At 36.4% G+C, this 24,230-nt stretch overlaps 3 protein-coding genes across 8 annotated transcripts in view; 1 reads left to right on the top strand and 2 right to left on the bottom strand.

The window, feature by feature from the left end:
- The window catches only part of enkd1 (enkurin domain containing 1), an 8,601-nt gene extending 1,312 nt beyond the window's left edge, over positions 1–7,289 (bottom strand). The window contains exons 1-7 of one of the 2 annotated variants that reach the window (XM_043246853.1): positions 6,124–7,289; positions 3,513–3,604; positions 3,235–3,435; positions 2,518–2,690; positions 1,426–1,560; positions 1,200–1,342; positions 173–309 (exon numbers count right to left, since the gene is read on the bottom strand). In XM_043246853.1, coding sequence (XP_043102788.1) covers positions 173–309; positions 1,200–1,342; positions 1,426–1,560; positions 2,518–2,690; positions 3,235–3,435; positions 3,513–3,597 — 874 coding nt within the window. In that variant the 5' untranslated portion in view covers positions 3,598–3,604; positions 6,124–7,289. Of the gene's footprint in view, positions 1–172; positions 310–1,199; positions 1,343–1,425; positions 1,561–2,517; positions 2,691–3,234; positions 3,436–3,512; positions 3,605–4,648; positions 4,776–6,123 lie in introns of those variants that run through there. The other variant, XM_043246852.1, reaches the window with a different exon arrangement.
- vdac3 (voltage-dependent anion channel 3) lies at positions 5,273–16,823 on the top strand. 4 transcript variants are annotated; one of them, XM_043246849.1, is made up of 11 exons: positions 5,284–5,383; positions 7,472–7,544; positions 9,117–9,188; positions 10,440–10,489; positions 11,597–11,599; positions 12,460–12,612; positions 12,698–12,750; positions 14,019–14,246; positions 14,392–14,542; positions 14,666–14,723; positions 16,131–16,823. In XM_043246849.1, the coding sequence occupies exons 2-11, from the start codon at positions 7,475–7,477 to the stop codon at positions 16,220–16,222; spliced, it is 930 nt and encodes a 309-aa protein (XP_043102784.1). In that variant the 5' UTR covers positions 5,284–5,383; positions 7,472–7,474; the 3' UTR covers positions 16,223–16,823. The 4 variants fall into 4 exon arrangements, with proteins under 4 accessions (XP_043102782.1, XP_043102783.1, XP_043102784.1 ...); XM_043246847.1 differs by lacking the exon at positions 7,472–7,544 and having other exon boundaries at positions 5,273–5,383; XM_043246850.1 differs by lacking the exon at positions 11,597–11,599 and having other exon boundaries at positions 5,286–5,383.
- A 690-nt stretch (positions 16,824–17,513) lies between these two features.
- The window catches only part of ikbkb (inhibitor of nuclear factor kappa B kinase subunit beta), a 29,277-nt gene continuing 22,560 nt past the window's right edge, over positions 17,514–24,230 (bottom strand). For both annotated transcript variants that reach the window (XM_043247683.1, XM_043247684.1), the window contains exons 15-22: positions 24,018–24,079; positions 23,789–23,892; positions 22,374–22,423; positions 22,160–22,259; positions 20,562–20,709; positions 18,936–19,039; positions 18,727–18,826; positions 17,514–18,171 (exon numbers count right to left, since the gene is read on the bottom strand). In XM_043247683.1, the coding sequence (XP_043103618.1) occupies positions 18,124–18,171; positions 18,727–18,826; positions 18,936–19,039; positions 20,562–20,709; positions 22,160–22,259; positions 22,374–22,423; positions 23,789–23,892; positions 24,018–24,079 (716 nt within the window). In that variant the 3' untranslated portion in view covers positions 17,514–18,123. The remainder of the gene's footprint in view (positions 18,172–18,726; positions 18,827–18,935; positions 19,040–20,561; positions 20,710–22,159; positions 22,260–22,373; positions 22,424–23,788; positions 23,893–24,017; positions 24,080–24,230) is intronic.

Here is a 24,230-nt window from a genome sequence, read left to right as displayed (position 1 = left end):
ACACACACACACACACACACACACACACACAGACAGACACACACACAGACAGACACACACACACACAGACACACACACAGACACACACACGCACACACACACACACATTAGTCAATCTTCTCGTGAACAATCATCAGCTGAACATCTAAGAGCTGATTGAATGAAGACGTACTTTCTTTGAGGGACTGCAGGGTCTCCTGTCTCTCTCTTTCAGACATCTGAGTGTGTCCAGCAGGAACGGACGGATCGGGGGTGTTTCTTCTTCTCTCCTCTTCCTCTTTCTTCCACTGCAACTTCCTCTGCTCCAGACTGACAAACCAAAAGAGAGACGGTCGATGTTTCATCCAAAATCAAGCAACGGCATGTGGAGAAATCAGTACAAATTAGATTTTGCTGTCTTCAATTAAAGCTGTTACAATACTGTACACTAACACTCAAAAGTCAAAGAAATGTATACTTTTATTGTCTTTAATTTACGCTTTTTTTAAACAAACTTATTTAAAATGCATTAATAGAGTAATGAGAATAAAAACACAAATAAGCTACAATATTATATGTGCTAACATTCTACCCTTTCACAGAAATATGAATTAAAATGATAAAACCGACATTAAAAAATATCTGTAATGTTACAAAAGGGGTCTGTTTGCAACGAATGCTGCTCTTTTCAATTTTCTAATCATAAAAAAAAAGGAAATGCGTCACAGTTTACACAAAAAATACGACGCAGCGAAACCGCTTTCAATATTATTAGTAATCAGAAATGTTTCTTGAGCAGTAAATCGGCATATTATCATGACTTCTGAAGGATCGTGTCACACTGAAGACTGGAGTTACGATGCTGAAAATACAGAGAGACCCTGGACCACAAAACCAGTCATAAGTAAGATTTATGCTGAATAAATAAGCTTTCCATTGATGTATGGTTTTGTTGGGATACAGCGATATCTGGCTGAGATACATACTAAACATGAATTAAGCTTGGATATGATTTCAAACACGACCCTAATGATTTCTGGCATGGAACATGCGATAGTTTTGACCCATGCAACGCGTTTCTGGCTATCGCTACAAATAGACACGTGTTAAAACAGATTTTTAAGCTGTGATAACTTTTTCCGAATAAATGCAGACTCCTTTCAAGAGCGCTGCAGCACCAGAGCCAGATCTGGGAAAGGCCGCGTGAATCGGTGACTCACTATTGCGGTACTTTGCCCTTCTCGGCGCTGGGGGGCGGCTTGTCTCCGAGGTTCTGTAAGGACTGGGATCTCCTCAGGTTGGTCTTCGCCGCGGCGCGAGCGTTGTGGCTCACGAAGTCCACCGTGCGTCCTCTCACGAGCATCTGCACGCACACGAACACCTCACCGTGAGAGAAGCCGCTCTTACGAATGACGCGCGGCGGAGTAACGGTGATATATCACACACCTCAGAATCGGAGTCCCCTGCCGGCGGCGACGGGCCGCTCTCGGAGCGACGGAGCGGGGGACGACCTCCGGCTCCACAAAGAGAATGAGCCTTCAGGAAGTTCTGACATTCGGGTTTCTTGAGAGGGCTCGTCTCCTGCACAGAGACAGAGGCGCAGCTTTAAGACCCTTGTTTTTGTGCAATTGTTGATAGACAGGTGGGAAGGTGGCCCTTCATTATAGGAAAGTAGGTGGTTCTCACTGACTGGTGTTTATATTACTAGCACAGCGTGTGTTCAAAAATAGTTTCAACCACCATTAAATATGGGTGAACAGCTTTTTGGGTCATGGTATTTTGCATGGTCCTGTTTCAAACAGACAAAACAGATGATAATAACAGAGCAAGAGACATTTATTGTCATGTTTGCAATGAAGAAAAACAAAATGATTCCTACAGTGAAGACATTTAAAGTAGCAGTGTTATTTATAGTATTATTAATATATATATATATTATTTTTATATATATATATATATATATATATATATATATATATTTTAAATTTATATTTATTCAAATAATATATATTATAAATAAAAATAATTAATATATATATATATATATATACATACATGCATATGCATATATGCATAACTTTGGATGCAATTAATCACAATATATAAGTTTATTTGCAAAAATAACTGCAGCTTGATTAGGATTAATTGGCACAAAGAAAAAACTTGATTTTTGAGAATAATTATCTGTTTTTGCAAATGAACTGTTCATATATACCTTACTGTATATTATTTTCAATTAGATTTTTAGATTTTCAGTTTTTTTTAATAATGCGTTTTTGTCTTTTTTTTTTTGGCAAGTTAAAAAACTGCATTTCACTTTAATTTATCCCGTTTTCATTTTCAACTTTCATACTGCATTCATATTTTATTTCAGCTTCTTCTTTAATCATTTTATCCCACGATGTCAGTAGTTTCAGCTTAAGATAACAATGACTTTGTTTTGCATTTAATGTCTACATTAAACTCTTAACACACTAGAAAGTAAAAGAAACTCATCTGAAATGAATAATATGAAAATAGGAGTTGTAACTTGCTCACCTGTAACTGGGCCATTACCCTGGAGGGGACGTCCTGGTATTTTGGAGAGATCCAGAGTGCTTTCACTGGCATGGGTTTGGCGTGTTCTCTCTGCGCCTCCAGCTCTCGAAAGCGCTTCTGGACTTCACGAAGCTTGCGCACATTTTCTTTACCAAAGTCCCGTATGGCAGGTTCTGGAGACGTTTACAACGTTACGAAATATTTAGTGCTGGGCGACGATTAAATAAACGTTTCATTGCGCATAATATATTATTATGTATATATAAATACACATCCATGCATGCAAATCTTTAAGAAAATATGTTTTATATATTAAATATATTTATGTGTAATATACATTATGTGAATATATGGAGATAAAGTCTATATTTTTTACATATATGAATATATACTGTATGTGTGCGTCTTTATGCATACATAATAAATATACACAGTACACACACATATTGTATATTAAATAAACAAAAATGTTCTATTTTTAGAAACACATTTCTATGTCCAATAAGTGCTGTTTTAGACTTTCTTTCGATCAAGGAATCCTGAAAAATAACACGTATCACTGTTTCCACACGAAGCAGCACAACTGAACAATAATGAAGAGTGGAGTAATTATGCTGAAAATTCAGAATTAAGTTACTTTTGGCAATATATCCCCACAGCAAGCAGCTATTTTGAATATTAAAGTCGTTTTAGAGTTTGAGGGTGTTGTGATCTTACTAGGTTTGGCCGGGCTTGGGTTCAGCGCCACTCCCTCCAGCTTCAGCAGCTCTCCCACAACCCCTCTCTGTCCTCTCTCCAGGATGTGAGCGGCGTTGGCTCCGATGCGCGGCCGAGGGCTGGAGCGGGCGCTGCAACACCCGGGGTCCGGAGCTAACGGGCCCTTCAGAAGCGGAGCGTTTCCCTCCAGACGACCGCACGCTTCAGCGAGACGACAGAGAGATGAGATTCAGCGTCACGCACGCGCAACCAAGTGAGCGTCACGGTTTCAATCTTACCAGAGGACGGCCGTTTGTAATACTCAGGAAACAGTGTGGGGTCTGGAGGAATGGGACCAGAGATCGCTGAGGGCCCTTCACACATACTGATGCTGCACAGGAGATCAGGACAAGATTAATTCATCTAGTACGTCAAAGTACAGACAAAGTAATCTGCAAATGAGGATGATATAATTTAATATTTTGTTAAAACAGTATTATTTATATTATATATTTAGAAGCTTTACATTAATTATTTTAATATATTTTTAGAATTATTTTACATTCAAAGCATAATATAATATTTTTACTGTAATTATTCTTTATTTATAATTATATTTATTTATTTTATTATTTTATAGTGTAATATATATATAAATATGCGTGTGTGTATATTATAATCAGAACAAAACACTCTTAATATTTTATATACTTTACTATAATTTACTTTAATTGTAAAAGTTAAAACGGTATTATTATATATTTATAGGCTTACATTAATTATTTTAATATATTTTTTAGCTTTTTTACATTCAGAGCAGAATACTCTTAATATTGAGAGTTAATTTACTGTTAAATTAATGTAATTCTACTTTTTATTTATATATATACATATATACATATATATATATATATATATATATATATATATATATATATATATACACACACATATGTGTGTGTGTTATATTTAGAGCAAAACACTCTTAATATTCATATTTAATATAATTTACTGTAATTTGAGATTTTAAGTTATTACAATTATGCTTTACTTATGAATATATTACCTCCTATTTTATTTATTTATTATTTGTATATTATTTATTATTTATACATTAGATATGTAAATATTAAATAGCTTTTAATATCCGTCTAATGTTTAGCAGGTCAACAGGTAATTAGCATAAAATAAACACGCCTTCATTTATATCAGCTTTTAGAAAACAAATTACTAATATCTATATATATATTAGATAGATAGATAGATAGATAGATAGATAGATAGATAGATAGATCACAGGTTGTTGTCCAGTATGAACTCCGTAAACACCTGCTGATTCGCATAATATCCGAATTAAACTGATCAGTCTCCATATTAGCCGGCTTGAGAGCATAAACGGTAACGCGTACTGAAACAAGTTCCTCAAGAATCTTACCTTTAATGAATTAAATCCTCAATTCTTTGATAATTGTGCAGATACTGCGCGCTATTTGCTCTTTTCTTCGGTTACACGCAGACTGATGACGCACTAACAACAAGCTCAGAGCTTCACCATGGCAACGCCTTAAAGAGACAGCGACCTTCTTTATCGATCTATCGCACATGATCGCTAATGCATATAATATAGCTTCATTAAATAGCATATTACAATAAATATGCTAACCACATTAAGTAGCAGCATCACTTGAGTATAAAAGAAGTAAATAATACACCATGTGTACTATAGTTTTGTGTATAAATGTTTATTTGTATTTGTTGCAGGAAATGTTATATATATATATATATATATATATATATATATATATATATATATATATATATATATATATATATATTATATATATATGTGCAAGTGACAGTGTATTAAAATCACGCATGCATAAAATATATGCAATTATTAGCGGTAGGATTTAAATTAATATTTAGTTCAATATCTTTTGTCTTCATTGTTTTAGAGAGGTTTTCTTGCTAAAATGCGAGCGAATGATAACCCGTTTCTTCAGGAGAAATACGACTGGGATAAAGTTAAAATATCATACACATTTACATAATCGAGGAGGAAAAATAGAAGGCTGCAGATTGCGCATGCGCGCTCCGCGTCTGTTCTCCTTCAGCCTGTCCTTTCGCGCTGTGCAGAAACTCCGTCAGGAACACCGACACGGCAAACACGGTAGGCGTTCACCGATTTATCCTCAAAGCGCGCTGCGCCGAAACGTTACTCGACGCGCCAGAAACACACAAGCGCGCGACGGCTCGCTCGCTTTTCGCTGAGAAAAACTGAACGCCGCCGTTATTCGGGAGCTGCAGTTATTCCGACGGTTCGCGTTCAGGGCCGCGGGGACGTTATGACAGCGCAAAACCGTCGATTATTAAATCGCTGTCGCGCACATTCGCCTCGTATTCATTAAATCGCGCGTTGCGGTTCTAATGCTAGTGCGTTACGCGGCTAATCGGTGCGTTTTTTTCCCTCACACACACGTCGGCGTTTCACCAAGGGCACCGCTCCTCTCAGCGCGCGCGCGCGCGCGTGAGACTTTGATTTTAGCGGTTTGATTTTTAAACTTTGCGACTTTAAAGTTTGGCCGACCGGCTCGCTACGGTGCGGCGCCGTTTCTGCGGCGGTCGTTATTGCTGTTAGCGGAATAACGGACCGCCGCGCGCCGCCTCTGACGTAACGGACGGTCAGAAATAAACCGATAAACCCGCGCGCTGAGGCCAATAGCGTTGCTCTCATTGATGCTGATGATTCGAGCTGACCGTTATTCGTTATCTGGGCGTTGTGCGTCGCGTCGCGTCAGTCGCGCGCAATGCTCATGCGGCCCCGAGCGACTTTCTTTCTCTTTGTGTGTTTGGGACGGCGCTGCATGACAGCTGTCATCCAATCCATCCAAAAACACGCTAAAACATTACCTGAATGTGTCTATTAATTGCTACATTCGCCACATACGGAGCCCATTGTGACGTCTCCCATTGTTCCGTGACCTCTCGTTGTTTTCCTGTACGTTATAAACACATTTTGTTAGGTGCTGGTCACGCTATCACAAATACGTAGTATCAATAACCAGTCGTTATAATTGGACTGAAATGATTTTAGTTGACTGTGATGAAAACCACCGCTTCTTAATGAACCATTAGCTAATTGGTTTCTTCTTTGGTTTGAAAAAAAACAAGCTGGAACTGAATGCGGAGCTACACCTGAGCTTGTCTTTGTCATTCAGCACGTGTTTCACAGCCTTAAAGAGACATGATGCCATTGCATATCACACGCTGTGGTGTATAACAGTGTATTATGTATGTATGTAGGCTTATTACAGAATTATAGAAAAGCTGATTGATGATATTTTTGCACCTTTCCGCTTCATCAGATTTTACTAATAAATGGCACCATCTGGTGGGTCTCCAGAGCAAAACGTCCATCAACCCTGTTACATTCAGTACAGAGCAAAAAACAGTGATAAAAGTAACTTATTTCATGCGTTGTTACACTTCTCAAGTGAGCAATGCATATCATTTATTGTTATTTTTATTATACTATTCATAGCACAAATATCCATATTGTTGTGGTCGGATGATTTCAGCTAAAAGCAAATATAAAACTTTTTAGTCATATGATAATTAACGCAGTTTTTATTTTAAAAGTACACTGTGTAGTCATGATAAGGTCGCATTGTAAAGGCAGTAAGCTCTTACCACAGATGTCTTTGAGATTTCCCACAAGACGGACTCTCTAATGGCCCTCGTGTCTGAAGACGTTCGCTAAAGCACAATGATTTGTTTGTGACTGATGAGTGTCTGGCACCAGACTGCATTTCAGTAAATGGCGATGGATTGCGGGTCGGTTTTTATATAGGCTTTTAAACGTGGCAAAGTGGAGGCTGGTCACGCGATCTAGAGTAAAACGTTTTTTTTTTGGAAGACCGAGCCATCGTCTCATGCATGCGTCATTGTACGTGGATGTGTTAAGTGTGCATTTCTCAGGAATGAAGCTACATGTGGATGCACGCCGGCGTGGAAGTGTTCATTTTGTCACTGGAGCCGCGGTGAATCTATTTTTAGCGCGTGCGTGTGTGTCCGGGGATCGGAGGGGAGGGGGCGCTGGTTAAAGATGCTGCATCAGCATCCCGTCGTCACCTGGGATCAAGGGCAGCGGTTGCCATGGCGACCGCCTCCGTCTGATCTCACACACCTGGCGATGCTCGCCCGACGCCGCAGGCTTCCTGTCTTTGCGCGTGTGTTTGATTGTGATCTCTGACCCCAGATCATGTCTGAGAAAGGACAGAAGCAGAAAGGAAGCAGTGCGAGCTGCCACCACTGCAAGCCAAAGACATGCGGTGAGTGACGGACGGAGGGAAGACGGACAGACAGACAGATAGATAGATAGACAGATAGATAGATAGATAGTCATTTTCGCATGTTACATGTGGGCCCCCAAAACACATCTTTGCCAGAATAATAGTCTTTAATGCGCAGCAAGACATTAAAACCTTTAATTTCAGGGTATTTTTGAGCTCAAATAAAATACGAACGAATGCTGTGCGGTTTGAACTTTCCGGTACACAAGCACTGTCACTAAATCAGATTTTTGTTCATTCTGAGTTTATTGTCTGTGGTGATGAACGCTAAAGGCGACTATTTCATTCTAAACCAATAGATGGCACAAAAAAAATCGCTATTTAAGATGCACACGCGTATTTGCCTGGCCTTTGATGCAGCGCAAAGTTGATTCTGTGCTTGCTTGATCTAATAATTATGTTTTTTAAAATGTTAAAACGATGAGACTAAATATTTTGAGACAAAAGGTATAGATTTTTTAAAATTAAAGCGACGGTTTTTCCCCGGATATTAGAGATAATCACCATGTTTACAATTTAAAAGCATGCAATTAATCGTGCAATATATCAAAAAATCATTTGTTGTTACTACTGTAAGTATACATTCGATTATTATTGGATATCCTTCAATACTTTTTAAATCTTATTTTAAATCTGCTTTTTAAATCTTATTAAAATAATTTTGTTTCTGTATTTTAATATATATATATATATATATATATATATATATATATATATATATATATATATATATATATATATATATATATATATATTTTTTTTTTTTTTTTTTTTTATATATATTAACATTTAATGATAGTATATTTAGTCGACAAAAATTATTATTTTATTTTTTATTCAAAATAGTACAAACATTGCTAAATATTGTATTGTATTGTAAGTATTAATTATAAGGCTTCTGTTTAAATTAAATACAGTTTTGTGTAGCAATCTTGTCATTTACAGCAAAAATCAGTTCGTGACGCATTAAATAACAAATTACTTTCACCCCAAACACTAATTTTACACGTGCCACTGTCCTAGGTTTCACCCATTCGTCAGTAAGAGTGTTTTGCTCATTTAAAACACAAAAAATATACATGCTTCCTTATATTTTAATTTCAGAATTCTAATTTTTACGTAAATCTAGTGTTACGCTGAACGACAGTGTATTATTTCAACCATTTTATTCTCCGAAAGCTAAAATCAGGCACTTTACTGGCATTTAATGTGCTTTCTGTGGTCATAAAATCACCTTCGACCCACATGTTTTTGCTGCAGTTATACATTTTAGGCATTGTTTTCTTGAGGTTAGCCCTGTTGTACCCTGTCCTGTAGAGCTAACGCCGAACCCTGAACTTCCCTTTGAAGACCCTGTGTGTGTGCTAGCTGCAGCGTGAGTGTGTGTGTGTAGTGATCAGAGCTGGACCGTCAGGAGGCGTGTGCTGCTGGGGTTTGCAGACTGTCGTAAACATGTTGCGCAACTTTACGTGCACAATATCACACGAGCGATGAGCTTGGAGCGACCCTGCGTCTCTAAAGTGCCTCCTCGTCTCTTTTTTTTCCATACAGCAAACATGTCCGTCCCTCCTGCGTACGCTGACCTCGGCAAATCTGCCAAAGACATCTTCAGCAAAGGATACGGTGAGTGACCTTTACCGTACGATTAGCGCTAAATGTGTCACACGCGTGAACTGTTCTGTGTGTGTGTGTGTCGTGTGTGTCGTGTGTGTGTGTGGGTTTCTGTAACGTGATGCTGACCGGGTTCAGGTCAAAAGTTAAACGTCAGGAAAGAGTTGGTAGAAGAAAAGGGAATTTCCTTTTCCTTCCCGGAGCCTTGTGGGAGTCATTTACACACAAGCAGATAATCTGGGAATATCTAGATCCTGTTCGTATAATCTGATATATGTGCATGTGATCGTATAGATTTGACCGTGTGCTGCTGAAAATTAAAAGTATTGTTGTGAGTTATCAAGTTAAATCAAATAAAACAACTTTAACTGAAATACATAAAACCTAAAAGTTACTGTATTTAATATTACTTGTGTTATTTTAGCTAGTTGCCAAGGCAACATTTCTCAATTTAATTGATGCACTAAATTAAAAATGAAGAATAGTAACTATATAGACTGTTTAGATATTATATAAAAACTGAGAAAAATGACAAGGCACAAATAAAAATGAACTAAAAAACAAATATACAAGATAAAAATACACATAATAATAATAAAAATACACATAATAATAATTACATATTTCAAGATATAATTGTTATATATATATATATATATATATATATATATATATATATATATATATTACAATTATATCTTGAAATATGTAATTATTATTATTATATAAACATTTATTGTATGATTATATGTGCTATTAATTATATATATTTTAAGTCAAGTACTTACATAAGTCAAGACAGAAAAGACAAACCAAAACCTTTTTTGTTTTGTGTAATGTTAGTTGTGCTTATCCAATGTTAATCAATTTATATCAGGTTTTTTTTGATAATATGACATCTGTTTTCCAGAACAAAGGTTCAAAAAGAAAATGTACGGTGTACTAGTTACAGTTAAATATGTCTGATGCACAGTTCTATCATCAGCAGGGAGTGAGGACAAAAAAGAAAGAAAAGAAAAAACATTTCAATAACAGATAATATTTATCTACAGAGTTACAAAGATATAATAAAATGTATATCCATTTATGTTTGAACAGTATCGTAATTCGTGATACTGACCACATGCTTGCGTCTGTCAGTGTGGCAGCTTTCTAAAGAAACACTCAAGTGTTTGTACATATCTGATTTAAAATGGCTCAAATCAACCAAATGTTACCATGTTGATTCAACTTTTACGACAGCATGTTCCTCTCTCTTCCCAGGCTTTGGAGCTGTAAAGTTGGACCTGAAGACCAAGTCTCAGAGTGGAGTTGTGAGTTCTTCACTGAGCGCCAGCAGTCGTCCAGAATCATGTCTGATATCTGAACTGTATTTCCTCATCACTGTCGCCCTTTTTTGAATGCTGCTCATATTTAATCTTCCAGATGTTCTGTGTGTCTGCGTGCGTGCGTGCGTGTGTGTGTGTGTGTGTGTGTCTGTGTCTGTGTGTGTGTCTGTGTGTGTGTCTGTCTGTGTGCGTGTCTGTGTGCGTGTCTGTGTGCGTGTCTGTGTGCGTGTCTGTGTGCGTGTCTGTGTGCGTGTCTGTGTGCGTGTGTGTGTGTGCGTGTGTGTCTGTGTGCGTGTGTGTCTGTGTGCGTGTGTGTCTGTGTGCGTGTGTGTCTGTGTGTGCGTGCGTGCGTGTCTGTGTGCGTGTCTGTGTGCGTGTCTGTGTGCGTGTCGTAGTGTGTGTGCGTGTCGTGTGTGTCGTGTGCGTGTCTGTGTGCGTGTCTGTGTGCGTGTCTGTGTGCGTGTCTGTGTGCGTGTCTGTGCGTGTGTGTGTGCGCGCGTGTGTGTGCGTGTCTGTGTGCGTGTCTGTGTGCGCGTGTGTGTGCGTGTCTGTGTGTCTGTGTGTGTGTGTGTGTGTGTGTGTCTGTGCGTGTGTGTGTCTGTGTGTGTGTGTGTGCGTGCGTGTCTGTGCGTGTGTGTGTGTGTGGCTGATTCATGTTCTCAGTTGTATCAGAACCATCCTGTTCGATACAATTATAATTTTTATTTATATTTAGAATTTTGCTACGTAATATTTTTACAATCTCAGCGTCTTGTTTTTAAATCAATCTAATAATTTTGTATAATTTTCATTTTTATTGTAGTTAACGCTTTAGTAAACCTGTCGGATTTGTATGTTTTTAATCTTTTTTTTTTATTTCTTTTTAATTCACATTAACATAAACTAATTCAAAATAGAAAGCTTCCTTTCAGATAAATAAATCTAAATGATCAGATCAATTTTAAGTATAGAATGTTTTTCTGGTTTTAATTCTAGTTAATGATAGGAATGATTTTTTTTTTCATTCCACATGAATCTTCTGGGTGTCTGCATGTCTTTTCTAACCTGTTTCTTTCTGTCCTTCTTGCTTTCTTTATTGGACGTCGATGTCAGATGGTAAGACTGGGATGTTTCACATAAGGATGTGAATTTATTTAGTCTCTTTTTGGAGCTCAACCTCGCTGGCTAAATCTGTTTTTGCACTAACTTTGAGGCGTCATGTTTGTCGTTGCATCGTGAGAACGATGTTCCCATAATTCAGTTTAAACCCAAATACTCAGTGGCCTCAAAATAGCCGTCCGGTATAAAGTCTGTGTTCTGGTTTCAGTTCTTATTTTTTTTTATTATATGCAGAAATTAAATAAAATTAAAATTGTATTGCGTATTGTATTTATATAATTAAATTAAATGAGAAATGTACAATATTTAACACTATTCAGTGTCTAAACATATACATTATATTATTTTATTTTAATACATTAATTATATTATACTAATATATTATATATACTAGAAATAATACAATATATTAATACAAAAAAAAATGCTAAAATATCTGAAATTAAATTGTCAATAAAAAAACTAATAAGTAAATGTTAACAAAAGTAATATTTGTTTACCTTGGATTATGCATTTTATGTCATTATCGTGTTTTAATGTATTAAATATCAAATTAAACAAATATTGATGAAATAAAAATAATAAAATGTACGTCTTTAAATTATTTATATAATGAAGTTTAATCTGAATAAAAATAATGAAATAAAAGTCTTAATTTTAAGTAATCTGTATTATTGATTAATAGTTCTAAGACTTGGATTTTGTAATTAAACTAGTTGCTGAATGAACTGACAGCAGCAGATGAAGCCCAATGCTTCTTCATTTCCTGTTTATCCGTGAAGCCGCCCTCTTCCTCTCTTATTGTTCTTCTTCTCTTTCCCTGCATCCTTTCACCGTGTCTCTCTCTGGTTTCTCAGGAGTTCTCCTCCGGCGGCTCCAGTAACACAGACACCGGAAAAGCGGCTGGAAACCTGGAGACCAAGTACAAAGTGAAGGATCTGGGCTTGACTTTGAACCAGAAGTGGAACACAGATAATGTTCTGACCACTGAAGTGACTCTGGAAGATCAGGTGGGTCCAGGAGGCCGATCCTAACGTCATGCACGAAGCGTTTGAAGAGATAAATAACTCACTGTTTCGTCTTGTTTCTGTGCAGCTGGCCAAAGGTCTGAAGCTGGGACTGGACACGTCATTCGTGCCCAACACTGGGTATGTGGACGAAGATGAAGATTTATTGTTAAAAAGCAACGCTTTGGATGTTGCCTTTTGAAATGTGAATTGTCGCCACGTTTTGATGTTTTTCAATATTTGACCCCAAAACCAGTGTCAGTTTTTCTAATTTGAGATTCATGCATTTATAAAATGCATGAATCACGCATTACCTGCTTTAAAAAGAGCTTTCCATTGATGTTTGGTTTGTTAGGACGGAACAATATTTGAAATGTAAAAAAATCTGGAACCTGACGGTGCAAAAAAACTCAAAACAGTCCAAATGAAGTTCTTATCAATGCAGATTGCTAATCAGAAATTAACTTTGATTTATTTACTAAATATCTTCATGGAACATAATTTTTACTTTATATCCTAATGATTTTTGGCATAAAAGAACAATGAATATACCTATATATATATATATATATATATATATATATATATATATATATATATATATATATATATATATATATATATATATATATATATATCACCCATACTTTGTATTTTTGGCTGTTGTACAATGTAGGGTCACATGTTAAATTAAGATTTAAAAATTATATTTTTAAAAATACAAAAAGATAAATATATGAATAAAAAGAAAACAAATCTTAATAAAAAATAAAATAAACTTTTTCTTTAATAAAAAAGTATTATTTAGTTAATATTGGATTATGTATTTTTAAACGTGACAGTTGTGAATTGTCACAATGTTTGGTGTTGAATATTAAATTAAAATAAAGCACAAAGATCATATTATTATTTAATTAAAACGAATATAAAAAAATGTAAATACATTATGAAAAATAAAATATTACAAATCTTTACAAATTAAAAAATGTAACATTTTCTTTAATAAAAGTAATATTTTGTTAATCTTTATGTATTTTTAAATGTGACAAATGAGAATTTTCACCATTTTGCTACAGTAAATATTAAGATAATAAATATGAATATTATTTTTAAAGTATTATATATATATATATATATATATATGTGTGTGTATATATATATATATATATATATATATATATATATATATATATATATATATATTTTATTTTTTACAATTAATAAATGATAGGATATATTAATAAAAATAGGAGTTATAATTGTAATCAAATTAAACATTTTAATAAATTAAAATAAAAGTCTTTAAAAAAATGTATGTGTGTGTATTGTATGAAAATCACGAGAAAAATCATTTTGATACTGTTTTTTTTTTTCTTTCTGTGCCGTCATCCTCCCTCTGCTATCTTCAGGAAGAAGAGCGGTAAGCTGAAGACGGGCTATAAGCGTGAATACATGAACGTGGGCTGTGATATAGACTTCGATCTGGCCGGACCCACGATCCACGCCGCAGCCGTCCTGGGTTACGAGGGCTGGCTGGCCGGGTATCAGATGGCCTTCGACACGGCCAAGTCTAAACTGGCCCAGAACAACTTCGCTTTGGGCTACAAGGCAGGAGACTTCCAGCTACACACCAATGTGTGAGGAAACGCTCCAGAGTGATTCACAAACAGACATTTTTTTTCCACGGCTTTAGTTAACGATAATTTGGTTCGTAGCGTTAATGAGACGCGATTTCCAAACAATGCACCGTCTTCTGGAGCTTAATGGTGTTGTTTGTTGCAGTAATGATGGCACGGAGTTCGGCGGCTCCATCTATCAGAAGGTGAACGATCAGTTGGAGACGGCGGTCAATCTGGCCTGGACCGCAGGGAGCAACAACACGCGCTTCGGCATCGCTGCCAAATACCAGCTCGATAAAGACTCTTCCATCTCCGTGAGTACAAACCGCATGTGACCCGGGAGCGCCAAACCAGTCGTAAGGGTCGAGCTTTGTAAACGTGTGCATCGCCCGAAAGCTGGATAACTAAGCTTGATGTATGGCCGTCTCTCTCCTCAGGCCAAAGTCAACAACGCTAGTCTGGTTGGAGTAGGATACACGCAGAGCCTCCGGCCAGGTGAACGAACTCCTTCGTGTCATTAATAATCAGTCATGGGTTAAGCTTGAGGTTTGAAGATTTTATTCAAAGCCAATGAAGTTGTATTATGTCCTAGCACGTTGCTAAAATGTTCAAGCAAGCTCTTAGCAAGATTTAACATGTTGCTGGCATGATTTTGCACTTTGTTAGCATGTATTAACGTGTTATCGGGGTTTTTTAGCATGTTGCTAGCATGATTTAACATTGTTGACATGTTTTAGTATGTCGGTAGCATTATTTGGCACACATTGAGCATTTTAGTAACGCTAAAATAAAATGTATTAACGCTGTTACCCTGTTTTAGCATCTTGCTAGCATGATTGACCATGTTGCTTGTTTTAACATTGCTAACATGCTGTTAATATGTGGTAGCATGATCTAACATTTCTAATATCATTAAACATGTTTTTCAACATTTTAGCACGCTGCTAAGCTGATTTAACCTTTTAGCAAGTTGCTAACCTGTTGTAGCATCTTGCTAGCATGATTGACCACGTTGTTAACATGTTTTATCATTGCTAACATGCTGTTAACATGTTTTTTAGCATGTTGCTAAGCTGATTTAACATGTTTTAACATTGTTAACATGTTTTCTAGCATGTTGCTAAGCTGATTTAACATGTTTTAGCATGCCTATTATATCATATTTTAGTATGTTGTTAGCAATATTTAACAGGTTGCTAGCACATTTTAATATTATCAGCCTGTTGTAACATCTTGCTAGTGTTTTAACATGTTTACCTGCTTTAGCATGCTGTTAGCATATTGTTAGCGATATTTAACAGGTTGCTAGCAGCTTTTAACATACTGTTAACCTGTATTAGCATTTTTTTATAACATCATCTTAACATTTTGCTAGCGTGATTTAACATGTTTAACCGTTTTAGCATGTTGTTTAACATCTTGTTAACATATTGCTAGCGTTTTAACACGTGAACCTTTTTTTTATCACGCTGCTAGCATATTGCTAGTACGTTTAAGCACGCTAAAAACAATAAAGTTGCTGTATGTAGGATTTTGACTCTACTAAAGCATAAAAAAGGCATAATGCGTTTGCTGATATTTAAGAAACACGCTGATTTAACATAGTTTTTTATTTTAAAAAACAGTCGATTATTCTGCTTTGAAAAAACGCATTCCGGCCCAGAATGTCGGCCTCTGTTTTGTTTTTTCGAAACCCGCCCACTGCCGGTTCAACAAATCGTGTTTCGGAACCCCCGGGTTGCCAGTCGCCGATAAACGCAGCGTGTTTTATTAAAGGCATGGCAGCTGGCGAACGACAGGGATCCGAGCGGAAATCTGGCAACCCGCATATGAAAGCCCAGCAGTCTGAAAGCCGTGTCCGGTGACTCCGGCAGGGTCTAATAAATGCCGTGTCTTCCTCAGGTGTGAAGCTCACTCTGTCCGCTCTGATCGATGCTAAGAACTTCAACGCCGGAGGACACAAGGTGGGCATGGGCTTCGAGCTGGAGGTGTAACGACACGCAGAGCAGAGACGCACTGACAGGAAGTAAAGAAACACGGGGAGCTGACGGCTGACTTCGGCCCCTGCGGAAACACGTCGCCCTTGACCCCCATGATTCCTCCTAAACTAATCTGGCCTTAAACCCCCCGTAGAACCAATAAGAAACAGGATCAGCAGTCACATGATTCCTGTCCACACCGATCCTCCATCACCAGCTCACTATTCGACCACAGCTTCCTATTGGTCAACGTACAGCGCTTTTAATGTGACACACGTGGCACCATATCATTTCCTTTTTTTTTTTCATTTTTAAACTAGATAATGTAGTTTCTGGTTTGTGAGCGGTCACACAGGACCTGACGTGTACGTTGTGCTTTTAGTTCACGCGTTTAATGTTGAATCAGAAACGTATCTCTGGATGTCGAGTCCCTCACGTTCATTGCCAAATGCGTAATATTTTATCACGGGTTTGTTGTCTGTGTTTGTGGGCTGAAATTTTTAGAGGAAGGTCTTTTTTTGTTTTTATTCCCATAAAAAAAGTGATTTATGTTCAGCGGAGGAACAGAAGAAGAAACTGATGTTGTGGAACTCAATAAAGAAGAATGTTGACTGAATGAAACGGTGGTACGTTCGCTTTTTTTATGCTTAAATCTAAACGTTCAACATTAAAATATACTAGAAAACCAAAAAATACAGCCTAAATATTTGTATGCAGAAAACCCGGCTATTGTCATTTACTAAAGCTTCAAAAAAATCATGAAATAAAAGTATTAAAATAAAAAAAACGGAAGCAAAATTAATAAAAATATTTAAAAAGTAGTTTTTAAAAATGACAAAACATCACTAAAACTTTTAAATTAACATAAAAAATATATTTCACTGATACTAAGTGATACAATGATGCATGTCTAAAATGTTAAAAATTTTTTCTCAGCTTATAAACATGATTTTTATATTAGAGGTTTAACTATTAAAAATTAATTTTATGTTTAATGAAATTGCACTAGAAAACGTACATACAAAATACTTGTGTAGAAAGGGCTATTGTAGTTAAAATCATTAAAAAGTGACTAAAACTGGAAAAAAAGATATTTAAAAAATTGTAAAAAAGCAAAACATTACTAATACTGTAAGTAAAATTGATTTGAAAATAAAATATAAAATTCATAAAAAAGTGATACTAAAAGTGACACGCTGCTATATGTCAAAAATTATTTTTTCCTCAGCATATAAAAACTATTTTCATAACTCTAAATATATATATTTAATAAAACAGCACTAGAAAACATGAACACGCAAACATATTTGGATACATTTTAATTTTTATTTAAAAACCGTTAAAAAAACCTTTCTGTGTACCAGAGAAAAGATGCTATTTTTGTCAGCATATAAAAATAATTTCTCTTAATGAAACGGTACTTTACATATTTCATAAGTTCCTGTGTGTGTGTGTGTGTTACTTTGTGTCATAAAATCTTCATAGCATCATAAAGGATGAAAACGATAAGAAATGGCCACATTTATACGATGACACCTACCGTCTAGTCACAGCCAGGTAATGAGCTAGGACTGATTTATATTTTCATTAATTCAATAAGCGCGTGTTTTTATCCAAAGCGACTTACAACAACGCTTAGGCTGCAGAAGTACATGCGCACAAATGGCGAAAAAGCATCATAAAAGCTGAAAATGGTCAAGTATTCTGATGAAACATTTTAAAAGCTATATTTAAGGGTTTATACCTCTTAAAAGTCAGACACGAATTTATAAAACGACTCGAGTGTGGTTTCACAGGAACGTCGGCACACACTGCCTGCAGTATCGCGTTTCCTCCAGTTGGTGGCGGTATAGCATCATGTTTGTTCACGTTTCCGCCAACAGTCTTGATTTCCTGACAAACGCGGATCTTCGGGATCAAGCCAAATCCTGTCCTCCGTTCAACCACTTCCACTCTCTCAGCATCTGAAAGAGGACGAGCGAAAGGTCAGGGATGAAAATAATCCGTTTCCTGCCGATTCTTAAAAGGAACGGTCCACTCAGAAATGCGTGTTTGCTCGCTGCGTTCACCCTCAGGCCGTCCCAGATGTAGATGAGTTCGTTTTTCCATCAGAACAAGTTTGAAGAAATATAGCATATTCCATCGCCGTCTCAGCAAAACAGATGCTCTGCAGTGAATGGGTGCCGTCAGAATGATGGATTCTGACGGCACCCATCCACTCCTCTTACAAACATGCAGCATTTATCTTCTCCAGATGTTAGCTGACGGAGTGCCGTGGATTACTTTTCATCAGAGGTTTGGGCTCTTATTCCGACGGCACCCATTCACTGCAGAGCATCCCTTGCCGAGACGCTCACGCAATGCTACATTAATTAACGAAGAAACGAACTCATCAACATCTCGAACGACCTGAGAGCGGGCGCTTTTGTTTCTGGCAAATGTCACTTTCGCAGAGTTTCAAAATTCAGTGACGACTCTACAAATGCGAGTGAAATAGTTACGTTTCTCAAAGGAATTACCTGCAAGCTGGTCTCTGTTTCCTGAATGGCGTTCTGCACTAAACTCTGCATGCGGTTCTCAAACATCTTGCTCTGCTCAATCACAAGCTGAGACTCGTCTCTGAACACACACACACACACACACACACACACACACACAGGAGAGAGAGACTCATGATGGAAACATGCAAATGAACGCAAAGCGTCTGATGCGCTGAAGCTGGACTCACGGCTGCGGTGCGTCCGACGGTCTGTGGGACATGAGCGGGTGTGCAGGGGCCGGTGGAGTTCGTCCTCCATCTGGACTGCCGCTCACTGGACTACGAACCTTACTCTGAAACACACGCGCGCTAAAGTCAAGCACACGGCACATTCCTTCAGCAGAAGGTGTATGTTTTGACATGTTTTTTTTAGATGTCACTAACAAGCTACGAACATGATTGAGAACATTGCAAACATGTTTTAACATGTTACGTTTTTGGTTGGTTGTTAGCATTATTTAGCATGTTTTTTTCAAATTTTTCAACATGTTTTTAACATTTCAGTACGTTGCTAGCATAGTTAGCGCATTGCTAAAATGTTTTAACATGTTTTAGTATCTTGCTAGCATGATTGAGCATGTTGCTAACATGCTGATAACATGTTTTAGTATGTTATTATGATTATTTGCCAACATGTTTTTTACATTTTAGTATGTTGCTAGCATGATTAGTGCATTGCTAGAATGTTTTAACATGTTGCTAACATGCTGATAACATGTTTTAGTATGTTATTATGATTATTTGCCAACATGTTTTTTACATTTTAGTATGTTGCTAGCATGGTTAGCGCATTGTTAGAATGTTTTAACATGTTGCTAACATGCTGTTAACATGTTTTAGTATGTTATTATGATTATTTGTTAACATGTTTTTAACATTTTAGTATGTTGCTAGCATGGTTAGCGCATTGCTAGAATTTTTTTTACATTTTTTAGTATCTTGCTAGCATGATTGACCATGTTGCTAACATGCTGATAACATGTTTTAGTATGTTGTTATCATGATTTAATGTTTTTAAAATTTGCCAACATGTTTTTTACATTTTAGTATGTTGCTAGCATGGTTAGCGCATTGCTAGAATGTTTTAACATGTTGCTAACATGTTTTAGAATCTTGCTAGCATGATTGAGCCCATGGCTAACATGTTTTAAAATGTTGCTACAATTTGTCAATGTTTTTAACATTTTAGTATGTTGCTAGCATGATTAGCGCATGCTAGAATGTTTTAACACGTTAATTACTAATTACTAAATTATTGTTTTACCATTGCTAGCATGATTAAGCACATTTCTAACATGTTTTTAACATGTTGCTTACATGCTGTTAACATGTTTTAATATGTTCTAAAACTTGTAAACATGTTTTTTACATTTGAACATGTCGCTAATCTGATTTAACATGTTTTAACATGTTACTAACCTGTTTTAGCATGTTTTAAGAAGTTGCTAACACGTTTAACATATTGTTAACTTGTTTTAACATGTTGCCAGTGTGGTTTTACAGATTTACATGTTGCTAGCATATGTTGCTAGCAATATTTAACATATTGACAGCATGTTACTAGTACGTTTTAGCATATTGCTAGTGTGTGTAAGCATGCTAATAACAAAATTTAATCTATCTATCACAACATGCTAAAACATTCTAGCAGCATGCTATAACATACTAGCAAAAGGCTAACATGTTAGCAACGTGTGAAATTGTGTTACTCCTACTCAGTATGTGATGCAAAATGAAAGCTTAATGAAAGCTTAATGAAAGCGTGTGGGAGTCTGTAGCTTGAACACTAGGAGGGAGTAAGAGTAGTGCGCATACACAGGCCACTTTGAGCAGGTTCCACAGCTCCTTCTGTCTCTTCTCCTGCAGGTGCAGCAGTTGTTTCTCGCTGCGGGCCATCGCACTCACCATCCCCTCCACACGCGGCAGCAGCTCCAGAACTCTCTGACGGCACACCATCGTCTTACTGCGCACACACACACACACACACACATATATATACACACACATACACATATATATATACACACACACACACACACACACACACACACACACACATACATACATACACATATATATATACACACACACACACACACACACATGCACATACATATATATATACACACACACACACATACACATACACATACATATACACACACACACACGTGTAATGGTTTTATACTGTACAGACTGTATGTATTATCGTTCTACACCTAAACCTACTCCTTACAGGGAACTCCTGACATTTATAGATTTTCTAAAAATTAAATATTGTATGTTTTATACGTTTTTTTCCTCATGGGGACCTAAAAAATATCCCCACAAGGTCAAAATATACTGGTATTCCTATCCTTGTTGGGACATTTGGTCCCCATAAGGTGATAAATACCAGGTGCACACTCACACACACACACACACACACACTCACACACACACACACACACACACACACACACTCACACACACACACACACATACACACACACACACACATGCATGTTTTTAAACTTTTGAAATAATTATACTGATCACTGAACTGGTCATTAAAATAAAAGGATGCTTGACAGGAAAACACAGTCTACTTCAGGTTTTCGGTCATCTGATCTTGGTTTAGACTTTTTTTAAATCAGGTTACAGCTATTTTAGTGTATATTTTAGTATTTATAACTGTCCTAATGTCCATCTTCAGCTTGTGCTTCACGTGCTTTTTTTTGCTCTGAAATATATTTCCTGATTATTATAAAGTAAACGTAAGAACTTTAATATTTTTAAAAGATGAACACTTACTGGACCGAAGCAGCTTAGGATCGCTTTATTATTAAAAAAAAACTTAAAAAATTATATTAAAAGATTGATATTTATAACATTTTATGTCTGTATCTGTGAAACTAAACTAAAAACTTGTGTGAAGGAGGTACATTTTCAAAATAATAATGTTACATTTATTTAATATATAAGACTTTTATGGTCCACATAGCATTATACTGTTTTGTATTATGCTTTTATGGCTCACATAATGTGATACAGTGAAGCCAAAATAAGCAAAAATATGCAATTTGGTGCAAATGCTGATATTTATATGGGTAAAAATGTAATTCAGTTATGATGGTGATGTGAATCAATGAGATCTTCATAACAGCGTCGCAGATACTGACATAAAATGTTACAAAAATCCATCATTTAATGTTTTTTTCTAAACAAAAGGTACTTAAGATTATGCTCATTTCTATTTAATTTCTGTATTTGTATCTATTATTATTTTTCTTGATGAGTGTAGGGCTGGGCTTGGATAATCAGTATTGTTTAAATAGAAAAGTAAGCTTTATGTCTATATATATATATATATATATATATATATATATATATATATATGTGATGATCTGATGAGAAACCACACAGAAGCCGACCTCAGGTGCGTGTAAAAGTCCCGCAGCTTCCTCTCGTAGAACTGCACGGCCTGAACCACCAGCTTGATCACTTCCTGACAGTCGCCCATACTGCGCTGCTCTGGAGACACAAAGGGACTCGGATCACGGGGACGGCACAATCACAATCACACACACACACACACACACACACTCGGCTCGGCTCGGCCGGGGAAGATCGGAGCGTGCCGCTTACCTCTGGGCTTCTCTCTCAGTTTACGGAAGAGCTCCATGGCCTTCACCTCGCTGCAAAACAACACGACACAGCTGAGTGAGGTTCATTATAAATCTGAAAAAATCTGAATAAATAAGCTTTCCACAGATGCATGCTTATAAATATATATATATATATATATATATATATATATATATATATATATATATATATATATATATATATATATATATATATATATATATAAATATATATATAAATATAAATATATATATATACATAAAATATATATATATATAAATATATCTATATATATATATATATATATATATATATCTATATATATATATATATATATATATATATATAAATATATATATATAAAGTATATATATATATATATATGTATATATATATATATATATATATATATATATATATATATATATATATATATATATATATATATATATATATATATACATATTATGAAAATATTCATTGATTTACATTACGTTCAGCACTGAATAAAAATTTTTATGTACATACATTATATGAGTCATAAAAGCATGATACAAAACAATATTACTGTATAATACTATGTGGACCATAAAAGTCTTATATATCAAATATGTATATAAATATTGTATTAACTATTGTATTTTTATTTTAAACAGTCCTGCAAATGTATGAAATATAATGTAACAAATAATACACTAATATTACTAATACTTACTATCTTTTATGACTCATCATTTCAACTAATATATATTTCCCACCTGGTATGACTACATGAGACTAGTATGTGAGTGTGTGTGTGTGTGTGTGTGTGTGTGTGTGTGTAAGTATGTAAGTGTGTGTGTGAGTACGTGAGAGTGTGCGTGTGAGTATGTATGTGTGCAAGTGTGTATGTGTGTGTGTGTGTGAGTATGTATGTGTGCAAGTGTGTATGTGTGTGTGTGTATGAGTAAGTGTGTGCATGTGAGTATGTGTATGTATGCAGGTATGTATATGTATTTGTGTGTGTGTGTGTATGTGTGTGAGCATGTATATATGTGTGTGTGTTTGTATGTGTGTGTGTGTGTGTGTATGTGTGTGTGTGTGTGTGTGTGTGTGTGTGTGTGTGTGTGTGTGTGTGTGTGTGTGTGTGTGTGTGTGTGTGTGTGTGTGTGTGTGTGTGTGTGTGTGTGTGTGTGTGTGTGTGTGTGTGTGTGTGTGTGTGTGTGTGTGTGTGTGTGTGTGTGTGTGTGTGTGTGTGTGTGTGTGTGTGTGTGTGTGTGTGTGTGTGTGTGTGTGTGTGTGTGTGTGTGTGTGTGTGTGTGTGTGTGTGTGTGTGTGTGTGTGTGTGTGTGTGTGTGTGTGTGTGTGTGTGTGTGTGTGTGTGTGAGCGTGTGTGTGTGTGTGTGAGCGTGTGTGTGTGTGTGTGTGTTGATTACAGCGTCTCTAAAGCCTCTCCACTCCTCCACGGCTGTCTCTGCAGGTCCACGATATCAGTCTGAAGGGTCATCATCTCCTCCTCCAGCTTATTCACGTCTTCTGTCTGACGCACACGCACACACACACGCACACACACACGCACATTACAGCGTAAACACGCTTACTACAGCACAAACACTCTGATCGCTGGAACGGCTGGATTCATGAATTCATACACACTCTTCTTACCTGCCCACAGTCCAGGGCGGTTTGCTCCATTTCTCTCCAGACACTCAGTAATTTTTCAGAGGCTGAAAAACATAAACATCCAAAGCATGAGCAGAATTATTTGGTTGTGTGGGATTTCATAGCTATCACTGTTTCTTCAACATGCAGTAGATGCAAACTAAGCATGCATGTATTTTTCACATGGAATCTGAAAAAATAATACTAATAACAGCA

The sequence above is a fragment of the Puntigrus tetrazona genome, chromosome 8, assembly GCF_018831695.1.
Source record: "Puntigrus tetrazona isolate hp1 chromosome 8, ASM1883169v1, whole genome shotgun sequence".
Classification (NCBI taxonomy): domain Eukaryota; kingdom Metazoa; phylum Chordata; class Actinopteri; order Cypriniformes; family Cyprinidae; genus Puntigrus; species Puntigrus tetrazona.
Note: the sequence above shows the minus strand (reverse complement) of the source record. Positions and strands in the feature narration are given on the sequence as shown.